Source organism: Cebidichthys violaceus, unplaced genomic scaffold (assembly GCF_023349555.1).
Source record: "Cebidichthys violaceus isolate CVI_PGR_0920_01 unplaced genomic scaffold, fCebVio1.0.p SCAF_6, whole genome shotgun sequence".
NCBI classification, from domain to species: Eukaryota; Metazoa; Chordata; class Actinopteri; order Perciformes; family Stichaeidae; genus Cebidichthys; species Cebidichthys violaceus.
The window spans coordinates 4,058,063-4,077,302 of NW_027176816.1; the positions used below are offsets into that span (position 1 = coordinate 4,058,063).

Below are 19,240 nucleotides of genomic sequence, written 5' to 3' on the forward strand. Positions count from 1 at the left end.
GTATCTGTAGAGATACACGAGTTGAATCAAAAACTGAGCCCACTCCTCAAACAAGGGAGGACAGAACCAGAAAACAGAACTGCTGAAATAAAGGAATAGCTGTTCCAGAGGTCAAACAACAAGCTTCACATTACATGATGCAGCAGATACTGCATGGTTGTATTCATTTCACGACACGCTGACGCCTTGGCATTTGATTTGTCTTTGGTGTACAGTACAGGCTTTCTGTCAGGAAACATGCCACAATGCACATTGTGTCATAAAAAAAAAAGAGTTGAAACTGCTACTTCGTATTCACATCAGTATGTAAATCAATGTTTTTTCAGCCAGCGGTGGTGTGTATTCCTTTGACATCTCTCCCCCCTTTCCCCCCCCATTCATCTTCTCTCATCATCATTCTGTTTGTGTTTCTATTCTTCACCCTCCCACAACCACGCTTTCTTCTTCTCATCCTGTTTTCTATGCTTCTGTGATTCCTTCAGAAAATAATACAGTGGACAGATGAGTGGTGGAGTTTGTTAGCATTCAATCTGAATTTGAATGATGGTTTGGTGCTGAGTGCAGATCTCTTAGTTAAACCACAGAGATGCTTCTCCGCTGAAAGGGTGTAGGGCTATATGGCATTCATTAACCCTGTCCTGCAAAAGTACAAAATGATATTCATTGTATTTTATTATTCAGCAAATATCACCTGAATAAATTGAAGATTTCTCTGCATGTGTGTTGCACCACAACAGGTAACATAGTAGGACGTAACACCAGCAGTAGGCTGACAACTTTTCTTTCTCAAGTTATCAAAAGTTCTTAACATTATTGACGGTATTTAAATATTTAAGCAAGGGACTTTTCATTCCCTCCTTTCTTATTAGAACTTTCTTATTTTGTTGACTTTGGTGAAGTGTATCTGCACTGTGGGACATTTAGGTTATGTTCCGATGGTCCACATCGTTAGCAACTGGGTCGCTGAGTTAACGTGTTTTTTTCGAGACTGTCCAGTCCATCTATAAAACAACTCTATGGGTTGTTTGTACAAGCAGCCTATAATGACCCGTATTTATATTTATCTCTAGGCAGCAACCTTTAGTGGCAGCCGCAAAGGAGGAAGTCAGGTGACGTAGAATAAAGAGCATCAAGGTTCAAGTATGGAGGGGCCGGACTGGACTGATGGGTCAAACAAACACAGGAGTTTCACCCAGAAGACTCCTGTTCGTGTCCCATGTGACTGACATAATGTAAGTTCAAGGTAACAAGTTACATGGATTTTATTTGTCATTGTACAAGTTTAGATTGTAGTCCCAATTTGCAACATAGGATAGAAAACGAACTACAAAAACTAATATTAACCCAAATCATGATCTTGACCTAAACCTAACCAAGTAGTGTTGTTGCCTAACCCTAACCAAGCTGCTAACATTGCGACAAACACTGTAAAGAACCATCTTATGAAGAATGTTCTCCACCAGGATTGAAGTACCATATTGGATTTGAACTTTTTGTCTCTTTCACCCACAATTCTTTGCTCTGCATATTTCTTCCAAACCCCCAGGAAGAGCGTCGGGCTTCGAAGCAAATTTTTCATGGCAGCCAAGCAATTTTCCAGGTCTGCCACATGATGCCATACGGACCAAAAATACTTTTTTCCCCATAGACTAACATTGGGAATATTTCGTCTTCTCCCCTTTTCATAATCAGACGCCTCACATTTCCTCCTTCCATCCATCTTATCACACCTTCTCTTCGCCTCCGTCCATCGACTATCCTCCACGTCTCTCACTTATCTCTTTTCAGTCACTTGCTGCAGTGTGTGTGTGTGTGTGTGTGTGCATCCTGCAGCTTGCGGCTGTGTCTGTGGCCTTGAGAGGTGAAAGACAATGCTAGGAGCCCCTCCCTCGCTGTACTACCTCCCACACACACAGCATGTGGAACACAAAGACCCAGACTATAAAGCTAGTCTCCTCCTGGACCTTGCTCTCTGCACCACTCCCACACTCACTAACACCACGATGATCCCTAATCTCCCCCCCAACACCGGAAAAGCTCTAAATCAACTCTTGTGTTTCCTCAAGGGTGCAGTATCTACCTCTCACTACCACCCAGAGCCCAATATCTAGCCACACCTACCCCCCAAGCTCGAGATTAGCTGATGTATTTGATGTATTTAGCCCCAAACTCAACCACATTTTATTTTCTTACCCCATGAGCCTGTATCTATCACCAATGTCCTATAACCCTGACTGACATCTGTCACCAACCAGCCCAGAGTACTCTATATCTATCCATATCTCACCTCCATCTGACACCCCTGCACACCCCAATATCTACAGAGAACTCCCCCTCAAGAGTCCTCTCGATGTTCATTATCAATGCTACAGTGTATCTACCACCTTCCCAAAAACGTCCTGTATAGTTCAAACAGTAAGTTAATTGACAAAAAATGACTAGCAGCAATTTTCACAAACAAGGAATCATTGATTGTATATTTTTCTGATGTTTTATAGACTCAACATTTAATGGGGAAAATAAAGGTCCTAGAAATTGATACTAAAATGAATTATTGGCAGGCTATTTTTTGTTGATCCCGATGAGATAAAGATGAGTAGTTTTAACTTTTAAATGTATCAAGCTCCACATTTTCACAATTTCCAATGTTCAACTTTTAACTTGTGTTCACTGACAATCTCTAGTCCCCAATTCTCTCAAATTATCAAATCAACACCCATATAGTTACTGCAACTCAGATGTGTTGGTGTCTTATTACGTTTTTATTGGGTACATTGATACTGTATATGTGGCAGATGATGCATTGTTAATACAAATCGGATATCAGGGCTGTCCACCTCTATTATAATGATTATGATTCATTGCATATTTACTATTCACCAGATCAATACTAGCAGCAATGTGAAGCCTTAGGCTTCATCAAATATAATGCTTGAATCTTTTATTGTAATTATTACACAATAGTCTAAATGCTGCTTCAAAAGCATTCACATCCTGTGAATAATACAATCTTGATATATATATATATATATATATATATATATATATATATATATATATGGACAACACAAAGTATCAAGCTTCAGTGTACATTATCCGACTGAATACCGACACATGGTCACAGCGTTCTTACCAAATGGAGTCACTCAGTGGAGAGGGAGGGAGAGGTTTCCTTGACAACCATGTCGAGGTTATAGAATACATTGCACAGAGTAGTATAAGACATTATATACTGTTTATTTTCTGCTTGGGGAAAAACATCCTTATAGACCTTGTGTATTCATATGTAGTGGTACTGGATCAATACTGTCAATGCTGAAGTACAGAGACTCATCAGAAATACTAGACACACTTTCCTTCTACCTTTGCATGAGAAATTCTAAATAACTATTCTATACAAATACAAGAAAGATGAAAAATAAATTCAGAACGACTTCATCCAAATAAGTTTGCCACAAAGTTTTCGACAGGAGCCATAAAAACGTCACACTTATGAGATATGCAGGCGGCAACCTCCTGTGTTGAAAAGTGAAGCCAATGCGGAAGTGCCTTAAAATTGCGTTCTTCCTAAGAGCCAGCAGGGAGCGACTCTCTGAAGTCTGATTGTATAGAAGTCTATGAGAAAATGACCCTGCTTCTCACTTCTCACTGATATTACGTCAGTAAACATTGTAAACACAAGTCTATGTTTTCAATCACTATAGTTTCAAGTCTTCTTCAATACAGCATTTTATAAACAATGTGCACGGCTACCTTGCTATTGACAGGTCTTTACCACGGCGTTGTTCGGTTGTACTTCACTCCACCCTCTTGTGTCACTTCTGGTTGCAAAAAACAAGATAGTGACAGTTCTTACCTGTATCTGCTAGTTTTGCATAAACCGCCAAATGTAATACTAAATAAGAAAATATCCTGAAATGTGACTGGGTGGATTACATCGTTGGAATATGTTATATTTATTTACAATAAGTGATGCGCTGTTCTGTGGTTTATAAAGATTACTTCTGTTGTGAGTCCCGTTACGTTGTTAAATGCCACTCTTACAAACCATTAATGGTTGTGCATATTCACGGGGTAAGTAAGTTAAAGTTACAGTTGAATTCTTTTCCTCCCTGACTGTCTGTCTCCTATCGTAGACAAATCGTTTTGGAAACCTATGATGGACATTTCAAATATTTTCAGTTAAAACCTGCAGCCACCCACAACAGTTAGCAAAACCTTTATATTCTTGTCATATACAGGCCATTCTTTTGTGTTTGGTTCAGAAAGCGTTGAAAACAGGACTAAACAATCACTTCCAATTCTGAACTACAAGCAGGTCTGCTCGCTCTGTGTGGGAGAGAAAATAGCGAGTAGAAGGAGAACTTAAGAACTGCACTTACTTTTTCCAAAGATGTATAGATCTGGCACTGAACAAACAACCAGGCATTAAAGCAGAAGAGAAAGAGGGTGAAGATCATAAAAATGTGTGTTTTCTGTCTTGCATTCAGAAAATGACACTGCAGCTCTATGCAACACGACGAGCTGCCCATAACACTGCACTCTTCTATTCTCTCTCTTCTCTTAGATATAGAAAGCTCGCCAATTAAAAAACTAATGGGAAGAACAGAGAAAGGGAGAGAAAGGAGGACCTGGATAGAGCGCTGCCTCGGAGAGGGAGGAAGACAAAGATTATTAGGATCTGTGGGAGTGAATGCAAAGTCCAAAAAAAAATCTCTCATCCATCAGTAGGGCTGTGAATCTTTCCATATCTCCCGATTTGTTTCAAAATCGACTGTCGATTCAACACGATTCCCGATTGAAAATCAATTCTCGGGTCAGAACATAAGGGTGCTAATTTCAGGATCTACTCCAGTCCACTGTGCCCTCATAGAGGCATTATAGCACATTATGGCATGAAAGCAGAGTAAAGCCTGTATAATGTATTGTTTTGTATTGTAAAATGTTATCTCAACCGATTGCAATAATGTAAACACATATATTACATATATTCAACACTTTTTACTAAAAAGGTTTTAGCACGTCTCACTTCTCAGTGAAGTTAAAGTTATACAAAAAATAAAAACGGTGCCTGTTAAATGAATACAATTTTTATTTCTCAGACACTTAATATAAAAATATATTGTACACTATAAACTCACCACAGGAGGCTCATTAAAAAAGAATCATCTGGTCATTCATCAGATTATTTTAAAGTTTCTTTTTAATTTGTAGATATTCATTCAAACTGGATCTTAGTCTGCAGTCTGATGATCAACTACTGCCTTACACTTTACTCCAGAGAATGCACAACTAAATACAATTGTGCTCTCACTATCATTTTTCTTAAATATTAATTTATTTCTTTTAAGCTAAATTTGGTAATTGCAATCAGTTGTCTTTTATGGTTACTTTCATACTCATCACTTTACAAGTGCATCTGATACCAGTAATAATAATAATAATAATAATAAGATTGCCATCTAGATACAAACAAAGTGATCCTACAGCATTACACAGATGTGATTCTGATTGCACACACCTGTTATCCTCTAACATCCACTGATTTTCCTCTCAGTGATTGACAGCCCACTTTCTCTGCATCCTGTGGAGAGCGATTCATAACCCGGAGGCCAGGCTTTACTGTGGATAATGGAGTGCAAAAGGTCAAGAAAAATTGATTCTCATCCTCTTTTTCAAATTTGAAAAGTTAGCTTTTGGGTAATGAGAAGTTCCTGTGGACATACTGCAAATTGCAACATTCAAGGGATAGTTAAGATTTTTTGAAGTGGTGTTTTATGAGGTACCTATTCATAGTCAAGTGTACGGCGGTCAGCATACAAGCATGGGAGCGAATCAATGTACAGCTGTGAGCGGGGGCCGCAGTAAAAGGTATTTTAAACACATAAAAAAATCAGTTTCAGTGTACACTATATTTAGAATATTTTTTCTGCTTTACTTTGCCGTCAGACAGCTTTTACAATAACACTAACAAACTAACCAATCAAGAAAGTGGTAGACCAGCAAACTCCCGTGTTCTGCTAGTTTAAATTACAGCTTCTGCCAATGGAGACTTTGGACGTAGATAACGGCTTCCGTTCCCTGTGAGAAAGGGCTGTCTGACTGTAAGGTAAAGTGGGGAAAATATTCTAAATAGAGCGTACACTTAAACTGATACCGATTTTTTTAAGTGGCTAAAATACGTTTGCTGCTGCCCCGTCCACAGCAGTACATTGCTTTGCTCCAGTGCTTGTGCTCCTGTCTGTTTTTCCAAACTGGGAGCGTGCTGACCGCCTGATCTACTGTAGTAATACACTGACTATGGATAAGTAGTTCACACAACCCCACTTCAAAAAACCTAAACTATCTCTCTAAAAAATATAATAAAAAAAGAACACACTGCATTACACAGTTTACACATGTTTGAGTCTGGATAAAGCTAATATCTTTAGACAAGGATTTGTCTACTGATGCTGCTAGAACAGATGACGACTGTGTAGGAGGTTTGTGTGTGTGTGTGTGTGTGTGTGTGTGTGTGTGTGTGTGTGTGTGTGTGTGTGTGTGTGATGCAGGGGTAGCTACAGTATCTAAAATGCAGCATGTGCGGATGATAATCCTTCATAAATCTGCATGTGTGTTTGAGTGTTTGTGTGTCTGTATTGTACGTCAACATGTGTAAAGGATGAAGTGCTTAAATCTGCCCTTAAATCTATGTGTGTGTGTGTGTGTGTGTGTGTGTGTGTGTGTGTGTGTGTGTGTGTGTGTGTGTAGAATAGCAATGAAGATGATGATTATATTCAGGGCTGAATGGGTTTAGGTTGTGTGTGTGTGTGTGTGTGTGTGTGTGTGTGTGTGTGTGTGTGTGTGTGTGTGTCTGCGTGTATATATTATGTGTGTGTTTAACCCTTCCGGCTCATATGGAGGATTGGGGAAAGGAGGGATCAACGGAGAAGGAGGAGGAGAGAGAGAGAGAGAGAGAGAGAGAGAGAGAGAGAGAGAGAGAGAGAGAGAGAGAGAGAGAGAGAGAGAGAGAGAGAGAGAGAGAGAGGTGTGGATGGGGCTGAAAAGAAAGAAGGGAATAGAGAGGAAACAGAGGAGGAGAACAGATGCATAAGTTCAGGATGGTATGGGCTATGATGGATGGATGAATGGAGGGAAAGATGTTGATGTTCAGCGGACCACAGTCATTTGTAGCTTAAACATCTGGGTGGTTTGGATCGGAGGGTTAGAGCCCCATCAGTCCTCTCTTCTCTGTAACATCTGTCTCATCACGTCCACCTCAAGGGCAAGCCTCCACTCTTAACCTCCACCCTGTCTCCTCTCATTCCCTCTGTTTGGCCTCTTGGTCTTTAGGCTCACTGCTTTTTCTCCATCATCATTCTCTGTGTACATCTCCCGGCAGTATCTCATCACATCTGTGATTGATTCAGTGTATAATGTTGAGTGATGGATTGCCATGCTAAGTGACAGTGATCATCAGTGAAGGCACATTAGTTGACTTTGGACTGCTGTCTTCACATCCAACATTAAATACTGCTTTTTCACTTAAACAGGTATATGTAACTTTACAATATCAAAAAACAACCAGACCCATGTTACAAACGTTGAGTTGTGAACTTACATTATCCTAAATGTTTACAACCATTATTAAACCAAGAGAAATACATATTTTTTATCAAGATATCGGCCCGTTTAATTTGGCCAACACATCAAACGTGTTCCTGTAGTAATGTTTTCAACAATACGAACACTAAGAATCATTTTCATCTCATTAGAAAGCACCATAAGTTCCCAGTTAATTGCATCCGATTGAAAGCCCAATGCTTCTTTATCTGCAGTTGTGTGTATACACAGATCAAGTTGTGTATACTGTAGGTTTACATGTGTGCTTGTTAGAATCCTCGGAGGTCCGGATTTCCTCTCATGTTAAGTTATTTTTCCCAATGCCAACGGAAACATTGATCCCTCTCTGTTCCTCATGCTATCAGCTCTAAGTTGGTTAGGTCCAACTACAGCTGTCTCGCTGCTGGAGAGTGAGGTAGTCCCTCAGGTGCGTATCTGTCTCTTTATGTTACCGCACTGACTTACACAGGCACTGCACATGTGTGTGCATGTCTGAGTGTGTGCGTGGTGCTTTATGTTCATGGGGAGGGGGCCAGCTGATAACCACGGGTACAAATTTCAGATTGGGACATATTTTATTGAGCCAACCTTTGGCCATCCTCAACCCTGTAAACCATAAAACAATAAGAAAACGCACACCGATACTCCAAAGGCCTTAAAAACACCCCCAACCACACCAACACACACATACACACATGGACACCTTGAACTTTATAGCGTCTGTTGAACTGGGTGAGGGGGATGGTTGGGGGTGGTCGGCAGGACAAGGGAGGAGAGTGGAGGATATTGGGTGTGTGACATGCTGCCACTGTGAGAGCTAAAAACAAGGAACGAGGAGAGGGCCACATCATTCAGCTCAGTTCACTCTGGTGGACAAAAAGAATCCAAACACGTTGGATTTAAAAGTTAAATCCACGCAAACAGATTCTTCAGTGATTCTATTTGACCATGTCATGGTGCAGATAAACTTCAATTTCTATAAATGTGTCAATTCACACAGAAAAATGCCTCTGTTGCATGGTAACATGCCATCACCTGCTCTTTTACAGTCTGGTTTATTTTTCTTTTGTGTCCAGTGACCCAAACTTCAGGCAGCCAATCAAATACAAAACTCTTACTTCCTACAACATGTTACTCTGTCTGTTATCAACAATCCTTCAAGGCCTCAAGCTTCGCCATGGGCATAAAACATACTCATTGTTTATGTCTTATATTTATCTATTGTGCGTCCAACATTTTGTTCCTCCATTAAACATGGAATTCTTCTAATGAACATGGTTCAACAGTTAATGCAGTTTCACAAGTGTGTCAGAGAACTACAGTGACCGACGCTGTGAGGTTTGTCCGTTCTGTGCTGCTGTAGAAAATGTCGGTGCAACATGATCACTTGATAACAGTAAACTAAACCTAATTTGAAATCAACCTGCTTTGTATACTTTGATTTCTACTTTTCCCAGAGTCCACAGATAAGTGGCCTGAACTTGTTGTTCTCAGTGTTCAGGTTTAGGGACTCAAAGTGATAGAAAGAGGTTGAGGAAATTTCAACTGCTGCTGCAAACTGGCATCAGGTCAAAATACTGTAAAATGGATACTGTTACATTGCAGCCAGCTGGCTGATGAGTTGATGACCAAAAACTCTGGTGCATTTTTTTCTGTATACTTGCACTACACCAGTGAGCCTCTGATATGCAGTAAAAGGCAGCGTCTGTGCTGATTTGAGAGCTTATCGAGTTCAGTCAGACACTTGTGTAAAAGGCTGTAGAGGTTTCAGTCTCTCACAGCTCCAGATCTCATTACAGCCAGGCAGGAGGCTACTGCACTCCACTCCAAGTCGACCAGCTAATTGCACTTACCAGTGGAACACACACACACACACACACACACACACACACACACACACACAGAAGAATGTGAAAGATACACAACAATACTGCACATCATGGTGCGTGGACAAACAAACACACAAGAGAACCAACACACATGCACGCTGCACAAACATACCAGGACATAAGAGCAGAGGTGTGTGCACGTAAACACACACACACACACACACACACATGATACAGACAATATAAATATGTCAACAGGTTGTGCTCAATCCCAGCTGGTGCTCACTCCTGTAAGCAAAAATAATTGTTAGGCCAGTTACCAGCCTCACTCCCTCTGTGTGTGTGTGTGTGTGTGTGTGTGTGTGTGTGTGTAGCTGTTGAGGAGCAGTATAGTGGGTTTGTAATATTAATTGCATAGCTTCTTATTTGAGTCTTGGAGGGGGGTTGTAAATAATTAAACAACTACTGTACCCCGCTCAGTGGAGAGGACCCCTTGCCAACACACACACACACACACACACACACACACACACACACACACACACAGTTGCATATGTAATGAGAGACCTAAGAGCATATATACAATGGGCATTCATATGCAGCTGGATGACATGTAGCCTTTGTGTAAAAACATAATGCTACACATGCAGAAATGGAAATAATAGGGAATGTGCATAATATCAAACGCAGAAATAACAACGTCCAGAAGCATTCGGTACAAACAAGCCCCCAGGAAGAGAGCTGGGGTCGACCAAGACGTGGAATTAGAACTTCCAGCTCCATCATGTGATGCCATTGGGCAAAAAAAGACTTTTTCTCCTTGACTTACATTGGGAAAAGAGACTTCTGTAAACTCAGCAGATCATTTTCTTTTTAGGTAAATCAACTCCCAAGTGTGAACACATGAATAGCCCATGTTCAAATCATTAGGTCCTACAAGCTTTAAAATGCACAGAGTTATTATTAGTGCTTGGAGACAGGGTTAAAGAAACTGCTAGCATGTTCTATCGGGCCATGGATGTGGAAGATTGCAGGAATCTTTGGGTAGTTTCATCAATATGTTGTGCTTGGAAGTCAAACTTTTTTTGATTTATGTGCCACTTATCAGCTTTGTTACAAAGAGAAATATCACATGTTAATGCTTCTGTGCATTTTTAATGGTATTTCCATTAAGTTGGCCACTGGCTGACACCACAACGACCTAAAACCTTGTGTGTATGTGTGTGTGTGTGTGTGTGTGTGTGTGTGTTCGCTTGAGAAACGATGCATCAGGAATTTACACGGGAAATATTCATTATACATACTGCTGTAATTCAAGGTTCACTGGCATGCAGATGCTTTTTCTTGCAAGAGTGTCTCTTTCTGTTCAATGTGCCTTGAATAAACTCACAAAGACCTTAAAAGATGGATTTAGTAGTGTGTCAGTCATACATTGTGCCAAACTCAACACTTTATTCCAGACCAGACTGTTTTACAAGATACTGACAGTTAACATGCTCTCTACATGTTGAAGCCCAAGCCGGTGACTTGTAAATAACAGTGCTAACAGTACAAACTATGGCAAACGTGCTGACAGAGATAATAGTGTTTAACTGAAGGGGAACTGGAGGTTGGGTGTTTTCAGCTGTAACTGCCGTATGAGAGCAGTGCAGAGAGGCGGCTGCAAGCTAGCCATTGGGGAATGCTCACATGCGCAAACACTCATTAAAAGCACACTCGGGCGGCCCGGGTATGTCAACAAGGCAAAGGACAAGCTTGGATAACACCCCACACAAAGGGGGAGCCATTGGAGCGAGCGCCAATCTTCCTCTGATCTGGGCTTTTTGTCGGTGATCTCCAAAAACTGTTGGCGAGTGGAAAATCCAGGCTAAAACTGTGTTGTGTGGATTAATCAGGTGAGGTCACAGATCCAGGTTGATGCCAACTCAGTGACTGAATATTTTCACTCTTCAATGTACACTGATGTGAAGCGACATAACTACAGCATCAGTTTATGTTTCCTTTTCATTTTGTCATCTTTCTTACCCCTTGAGGCCTGTAAAAAGCTATTCCTATGAAACTATCTGAGAAGAGAACATCACTCTGAGAATCAAAAAACATGCTGTTTAACAGGCGACAAGAGGTTGTGATTACAATCTAAAAAGGTGAAATTGAACTGGAGGATTAGTATTTTTCTGACCAAATAAACTGACTTATACTTAAATAACACCACCCAGTTACTACTGACCTACAGTGAGAGGATGATATAATTCAACGCTGCCTCTTCTCCTCTCTTTCTAATTCAGCCTGACCTCTATTACTCCATCCATCCTGCAGTTCAGGCCCTCTCCCTCCTTGCTGCCCCTCTTCATCCCATCCTTTCCCCAATCCCCACCACCCTCCCACCCACACACACACACACACACACACACACACACACACACACACACACACACACACACACTCTGCTTTGGGTAGCAGAGGTGAGCGGGGGTTGGGGGAGGATGAGGAAGGGAGGAGGAGGATCAAAGTCATCCTGTCGTTTGTTTCCCATTGCCCTACTTTCCTCTATGCGCCGCTTCAACACATTAGACCATGTGGGCCACTGGCCTACAGCACCAACATACATGTGTGTGTTTACTGTGTATACATGCTGTAGTGTACACATGCATGTGTGTATATGTAGCTGAAAAAGATTTCTAGATGTACAGCTTTCTAGTATGTGTGTGTGTGTGTGTGTGTGTGTGTGTGTGTGTGTGGGGGGGGGGGGGGGGGGCTCTGTCCCTGAGGGGAAAGTGATGCATGCAGGGAGGTAAACTCTGCTCTCTCTCTGTCTGCCTCTCTCAGCCCTTATTGACTTCAGCCTGGCTTTATTCGCGACTGACTGTTCACCTGACGGTATCTCTGCATCAGGCGACTGCAGTGCCAACTGGTGACTTTCAATTAAAAGTGTTCGTGGTTGCTCATATAAATGATGTGGTGCAGTAAATAAACACGGATGGGGTATTTGAAAAATAAAAATAATAAAATTAGAGGCTTTTAAGAGGACACTGCTGCTGTCACTACGAGCAACCACAACACATCCAGCTGAGAGTCACCAGTTAAACATGGTAAGCAGGCTCTATGAAACATCCATATCGGCTGCGTATTATCTGCACTGTGATGAAAATGAATACTGACTTTGTAAAATAATGCTGGTTAAAAGATGTGTATAGAAAATCGAAGGCCCCGAAGCTGAGCCTTGAGGAACACCTGACAATGAGCCTGCTTGACTTTCTTGAGATGGATTCCTGATCATTTTATTCCTGAGGAAAGATATGGAGATCAAACATAAAGTCACAGTGTTCCTTTCTCGTGCCAAGTGCATTCATCCATACAGTGTGGACACCTATGATCCCGGTTAAGGTTTTATTAGGGATTAGATGTGTGCCTGTCTCAGTATTCCAGATAATACCTCCAAATCCCACATATTTTATTCATTCTTTTTGTAATAGATGATCCGGCTTATTGAACTGTATATGGGACACAATTTACACAATATGTCATAAGAAGAATCCTAAATACGACCAAGATAATGATGTGCATCTAAGAAGGGGGATATTAAGTGGGGACATGGATGAAAGGATGGAAAATGTATCTAAAGCTTAAGACAAGTAAATTTCTGAGTAAGTTTGTACAAAGAGAATTTTAGCGACCTGTATCTGATCTGTTCACATATTGAGAATACAGATAGATGTGTTGAAAGCTAGCTTGTTAAATGATCAATGGAGGGAAGGGAATATAGGAGACGAGAGGCAAGCAAAGATGTCAGGAAAAGTCCACTAATATGTTTGACCCATGGCCTCTTTCTCCTTTCATCTCCCTCATCACTCCTTCATTACAAGGAAGGACATTTTACTGGAACATCTGTAATATCAGTAGTTGCAGACAATGTCGAGCTCAGTATGTCAGCTGATCAATATATTGGCCTATCTATCATCCACCGTTCTGTTCTCGTTTCCATGCGCTTCTCTCCTCTCCTCGGTCTCCTTCCTAGACAACGTCATCCTTCCGCCCTCTCGTCCTCCCTCTTGTCCTTTTTTCATTTCCCTTCCCCTCTCCACTCTGTTTTCCCTCCCTCTCTTCAGTTCATCCCCTGTGGAGAGGACCTGTAATGTCAGCTCCATCATCTGACAAGCCCTCTCCATCTCTGCACATTTTCTTCAGAACAAGAGGCTCCAGGAAAGGAGGCCCGAGACAGAGTGATGTGGAGAAGCGTGGAGTGCACACTCACACACACTTTCTCACACGTAGACCTCTCAGCAAGCTGAAGAACATACAAGTGTTGTGAAATTAGTCTATTGAAAGTGCAAGCAGATCTAGAGGCCCGGCTCACCGGCAGGCCAGTATGAGCTTTGTCCAAGGTTGGATCCTATAGCATTTGTGAAATAAATTCAGAGTGACAGCTCGAGTCAAGGTTAGTCTTGCTGCAGCGCACTGGTTTCCAACTAGCACATCATTTTGTAGCTGTCGGATGGAAACCACATATCTTTCAGAGGAGAGGCTTTTACTAATAAAGTGGGGATAGATCCTTTTCCAAGTAATGCTAAACAACCAGGGTGTCACAAAACTGGCCCATCAATCACAATGCAACAATATAAAAATAATCAACATTTTTTGTAATTCAAACGTTAAGCTGAATCATTTCAGAGCAGATTTATAATTTGGTTTACTCTCACAGAATTCCCTTGAAAGTCCATTAATCTTCTGCTCACCAGACTGTGAGGCCACTGGCTCTTTTAAGCAACTTTCAACGAAAATTGTTTCCTGTCCGCAAGTCACAAGATTTCAAACTGCCAGTCACACGTTAGGAGCTTTTCACTTGAACAATCACTCCTAAATTGAGTGGAGCAGAGAAGAAGAAAAGCGAGGTGGCGGTCAGGAGCTCATAAATGTGATTGACTACAATAGCTGCTTCTGAGCTGGACATAGGCATATGTGTGTGTGTGTGTGTGTGTGTGTGTGTGTGTGTGTGTGTGTGTGTGTGTGTGTGTGTGTGTGTGTGTGTGTGTGGACCATCTGCTCTGTTGAAATTAGCTGCCTACTCAAGTTAAATGCCCTAACAGCTTGCTGGTTGGAAAAACACCCACCTGATATTAACTCTGGGAGTCCTATCCACCACAAGCTCTCTGGCTGTGTTCAAAGCCGAAGCAGCTCCTCGTTGACAGAGAAAAGAGCTGCTGCTGGGGCTGCAAGTTCCCCACAGCGCGAAGGGTTTAGTGGGCTTTCAGCAGTGGGAGAACACAGTGAGAGAAGTTTAAAATAGTTCAGCTTTTACTTTAGAGAGCGCAGCACTTTAAACAGGTTTTATAAAGTGCCATAGCAACAGCAGAAGTTGGGACCAGCACTCGGGCTTTCACGGTGAAGGAACTGATGATGATTAGCTCAAAAGCAAGATATGCAACTTTAGAACTAAATGAATACTTGTTTCTTGTTAAATGAATGCAGAACACAGAAGGGCAATGAGGCAAGGCAAGGCTTTCCTCAGGGTGTGAGCTACTTTCAAGCCTGTATTAATTCTCACAAATCTACAAACACATTTCAAGACCCCTAGAAACACAAAATGTTTCCCCTTTCCTGATAGATCCATCTATCCGGCCAGGCAACCCAACCCAAGTGTTGGGTTAGTAATACATTACTAACACTCCTTTACATTAGAGAATAAGTGGCAGCTTTGCTGCCTGCCTTTTTCCTTGGATTGGAGTCTAATTGATCAGGAAAGGCACTTCAACTTGGCCTCTCAGCTCCTCTGAGTGTTGGCATTTGGACGCCTACAACCCTCTTCTGGCTTCCATATGAGGTGTAGGAAACAGTGTGACCTTTTAATGACAAGGCCTTATACACTCCTTATACACACACTGAGCTCACTCCCTCAACTTTCCCATGATGCAATCCTCTCAAACTACTTATGCCACTTAATTTCATTAAATCTATTTTTATAAGCTTTATTTATTTTTTTATTTTTTTTTAACATTAAAGCTGATCATTTATGAAAATCTTTTACTACACTACTGCCAGAATGTCTTTGGGTACTACATGCACACTCAGCACTGGCTAACGTGCATTGCAGTACCATTCAAATATGCATAGGCAATGTCTCACATACACACAAATATACACACAGCCCACTTGTTAAAGTAGCAGGTAATTGCTGTATTCTTGCAGCATTATGAACCAATACGGCTTCAAAGTGAGCGCTCCTCACCATAGGATGCCTCTCAGTGCAGAGAAAGCTGAGTAGTGTGACAGGCAGCAAGAAGCAGAAAGAGGAAATTAAAAGAGAGGTAATAATATGTGTGTGTGTGTGTGTGTGTGTGTGTGTGTGTGTGTGTGTGTGTGTGTGTGTGTGTGTGTGTGTGTGTGTGAGAGAGAAACAGAGGAAAACAGGGTGGCAGAGAGAAGAAGAGTGGCAGTTTAGTGTAAGGCAACAAAAAGACAGAAGGAAAGAAAAATGTCTTTACCCCGACATTCCACAACTACCTCCAATCAGAGATCCTCCACAACATGAATATTTCAGTCTCTCTTCTGACTTATTATTGTTGTTTTCTCAAGGATCAAACCTTCTGGTTTCCAGTGCTAAAGGGCTGACAAAATATATGATAAAGTGAATGTGCATACGAATAACACACAGTCAAATCTACTGCTTATAATGTATGTTTGTGAAATACAGTGATAATCCAGGAATACCCTATTAAGTGTGAGCTTGAAACAATGACAGACTAACAATGATAGAGAGACACAAACTGACAGAAGAGAGAATAAAAGAGAAATGGAAAGCAAAGGAACAGCCAGTTAAAAGATTGTTGTATCCTCACATGATGGTTTGATATCTCACAAAAAAGTAAATCTCATTAGATATGTTCCGATAAAAAATGTTGCACTCACACACACACACACACACACACACACACACACACACACACACACATATATACACATATATATTTCATTTTGTAGATATGGCTTGGAAGTCTTATCTCCAGAACAGAACAAAGTTGTTCTAGGCTCCGGAAGAACAATGAGCAGCAAAAATGAAATCAAGAGCAGATCCTTGCGGAGTTAAAGAGCAACTAAATCCCAGATTTTTGGCTTAAGTGCTTCTACCCAGGAAATGCCTCTAGTATCAACATGTGCAGGGCTGGGAGGGGGGCTGAAGAAGCCGACGCTACAATCGACGCCCAGTCGATTGTAGCGTCGGCTCATTTTCCTTAACCAGTGTAGCACTACAATCACAGTACAGCACAAGCCTTTTCTCTCTCTGAGACTTGAAAATAAGCACATAAATTCAGCACATTACAAAATCTGGTGAATCAGTGTTAATGCTTCACCAACACACTCTTCTTGTCACAGCTTAGGAAAGCATCACTAAGTTGTTAAATTTTTCTAAATTAGCCGCCGGCTAGTTAGCTATCGAACAAGCTAATTCCGCCATGCATCTCATGCACTGCAGTTGGGGGTTCGTTGGTGACGAAAGCTACCCCCATATATGTCACCCGTCCCCAGATTAGTTTCAACCAGTAGAGGGCAGTCACTATACATATTATAACACAATATGCACTAAAACGTAAAGATTTGGACCGGAATCCAACAACAACACGACTAAATAGCCAAACAGGTTAAATTCCTCCTGGACCTTACCGTCGTCCTCCTTGCTGTGTGTGTTCTGGGGACTGTGGCGCATCCTCTCACCTCGGCTGGGCGGGCTCAGGTCAGACGCTGCTCCCAAATCAGCTGCTAGCCATGTGGGCTCGCTCATCTCTGCCTCCTCCTCGCTGCTCAGTGAACCGTCATCCTGACCAGAAGTGACGAAACAGGAACATTAGTCACACATACTAACCTAGTAATAGTGTAGTATTAGAGTGAGGCTGCACAATTAATCAAAATGTTATCGAAATAGCAACATGGCCGACTGCAAATTTCAAATCATAGTGGCCCAATATTTGTTAAAGGCAAAATGTGTGATGAAACACCCATTTAAAATAAATGAGAGGTCTTGTCCTCCACATCTTATTCTACAGAAATCTTTGTTTGGTACAAATCCTTGCAAGATCCCACCATAGTCATTTTTATGTTTTTCAATGAAAATGACAATAATGTAAGAACTATCATTCCCTCTAACATCGTAAATAATACCGCAGTTCACATTTAGATTGTTTTTCTTCAAAATACTTCACCCCTATATTAGACAAGCTACATTGGTATAGATTGAGACAAAGTCAAAATAAAATGAGTCCAACAGCATTTCATATTTCAAGCATTTAGCTATCAATTGATCGACAGAGAGATGCTCTCTGTGCAACAGTGAAAGGATCTTTAATCACCAGAATAACACTATGTGGCTAATTAAGTGGCTAAATGAGACTACTAAACATCCATCATATCGAAATAGTGTGTGTTTAGCCTCCCGGTAGTGACATAAAGTCATGTGACCTAACAACAATTACATTTACGTGTCAAACATCAACCTAAATTACCAATACTCTCTTTTCTAATAGATATCTTCTATAAAGCCACCTAAACTCAGATTATCATGAATGAAGCTGCTTCGAGCCATCTCTCTTTTCTCTGCTTCGTCAGACTCAGCATCCATTGGAGCAGGCATGACAGCTGCTACGCCGGTTTAACCCAAACATCAGAGGAAACAAGAAACACGAGGCAGAGAAACGGCAGGCAGGCAAATCAAACATTACATGATGCTCAGTGTGCAGCACCTGCAGGCCGTGCTGGTAGCAGGAACATCACACTGAGAGGCTTCTTTTTCCCACAAAACTCTGTCTCCCTTCCCCCTCACACACTTTTTCATCTGTTCAAAAGGTAATGCTCACTTTTTTTGCCAGTCACAAGCTACCAAAAGCTGAGCATGAAAGCGGTCATGAAATAGATTTATCCACTGTTTGATCAGCTGGTGACTGATGGAAGGAGAGCAGAGTATGTCTCTATGTGAAAAAGTGGTAGACCTTAGGTACACAGCTCTTAAGTGGTGTTTAGACTGTACATTTTTAGATAATTTTAGAGGTGATATAAGACAATGGAAAGACCAGGCGACAATGTGGAAGTGCCTTAAACCTGCCTCTTTCTCTTTCCTGGATAGAGAAACTGGAGTCCCTGTAAAGGTCTGAAATCTGACATAACAATACTGTGACCTCCAGAAGCTAACAGCTAGGGCAAATATACGTACAGCTGTTCCATTAGTAGTTTGTGGCGAATAAACTTGAAGAGATAAAAACACTCCAGTGGTAAAATTTGTCAAATTAAAGCTTCATGTTCAGAACAAGAACAAGCCTATTGGATGATTCGGAAGAACTCTGGATTACCTTTAGTTTTTAAATGTCTTTTTTTAATATTTGAATCTCTCCCTTCTCATTTGTGCATGCCAACTATGATATTATCATGAATAGAGAAAGATCGTAATTACAGCAAATAAGCAATGGTTAAGGCTGACTTGATTTTTTTTCATGCACACTAAGTAGACGTAAAATATGAGACAAGGGATTGCCTAATACTGACATAACTCCTGGAATACGTGACCATCAGAACAAACCATAAACACGTATATATTAGTCAGTCCCACGTCGTTTTTGTTAAACTGTCGTCCCAAAAATTCAGGAGTTTTCAAATGTAACTTAGACAAGACAAGTTCTTATCATTGTCCCTGAACACACCTCAAATACAGATACTCTATAACCCCCACACTCCCAACATGAATCAACAACAAAAAAATATGCATGTTATCTTGGACTGTGGCTTGAACCTGGAGTAGCAGTATAATAAAAGCACAGACACACAGACAC

General features: G+C 41.2%; 1 protein-coding gene across 5 annotated transcripts in view; it reads right to left on the reverse strand.

The window, feature by feature from the left end:
* LOC137889112 (nucleolar protein 4-like) overlaps window positions 1-19,240 on the reverse strand; it is a 137,059-nt gene that overhangs the window by 39,771 nt on the left and 78,048 nt on the right. For 4 of the 5 annotated variants that reach the window (XM_068732745.1, XM_068732746.1, XM_068732744.1 and 1 more), the window contains one exon: window positions 17,088-17,241. In XM_068732745.1, coding sequence (XP_068588846.1) covers window positions 17,088-17,241 — 154 coding nt within the window. The remainder of the gene's footprint in view (window positions 1-17,087; window positions 17,242-19,240) is intronic. The other variant, XM_068732747.1, reaches the window with a different exon arrangement.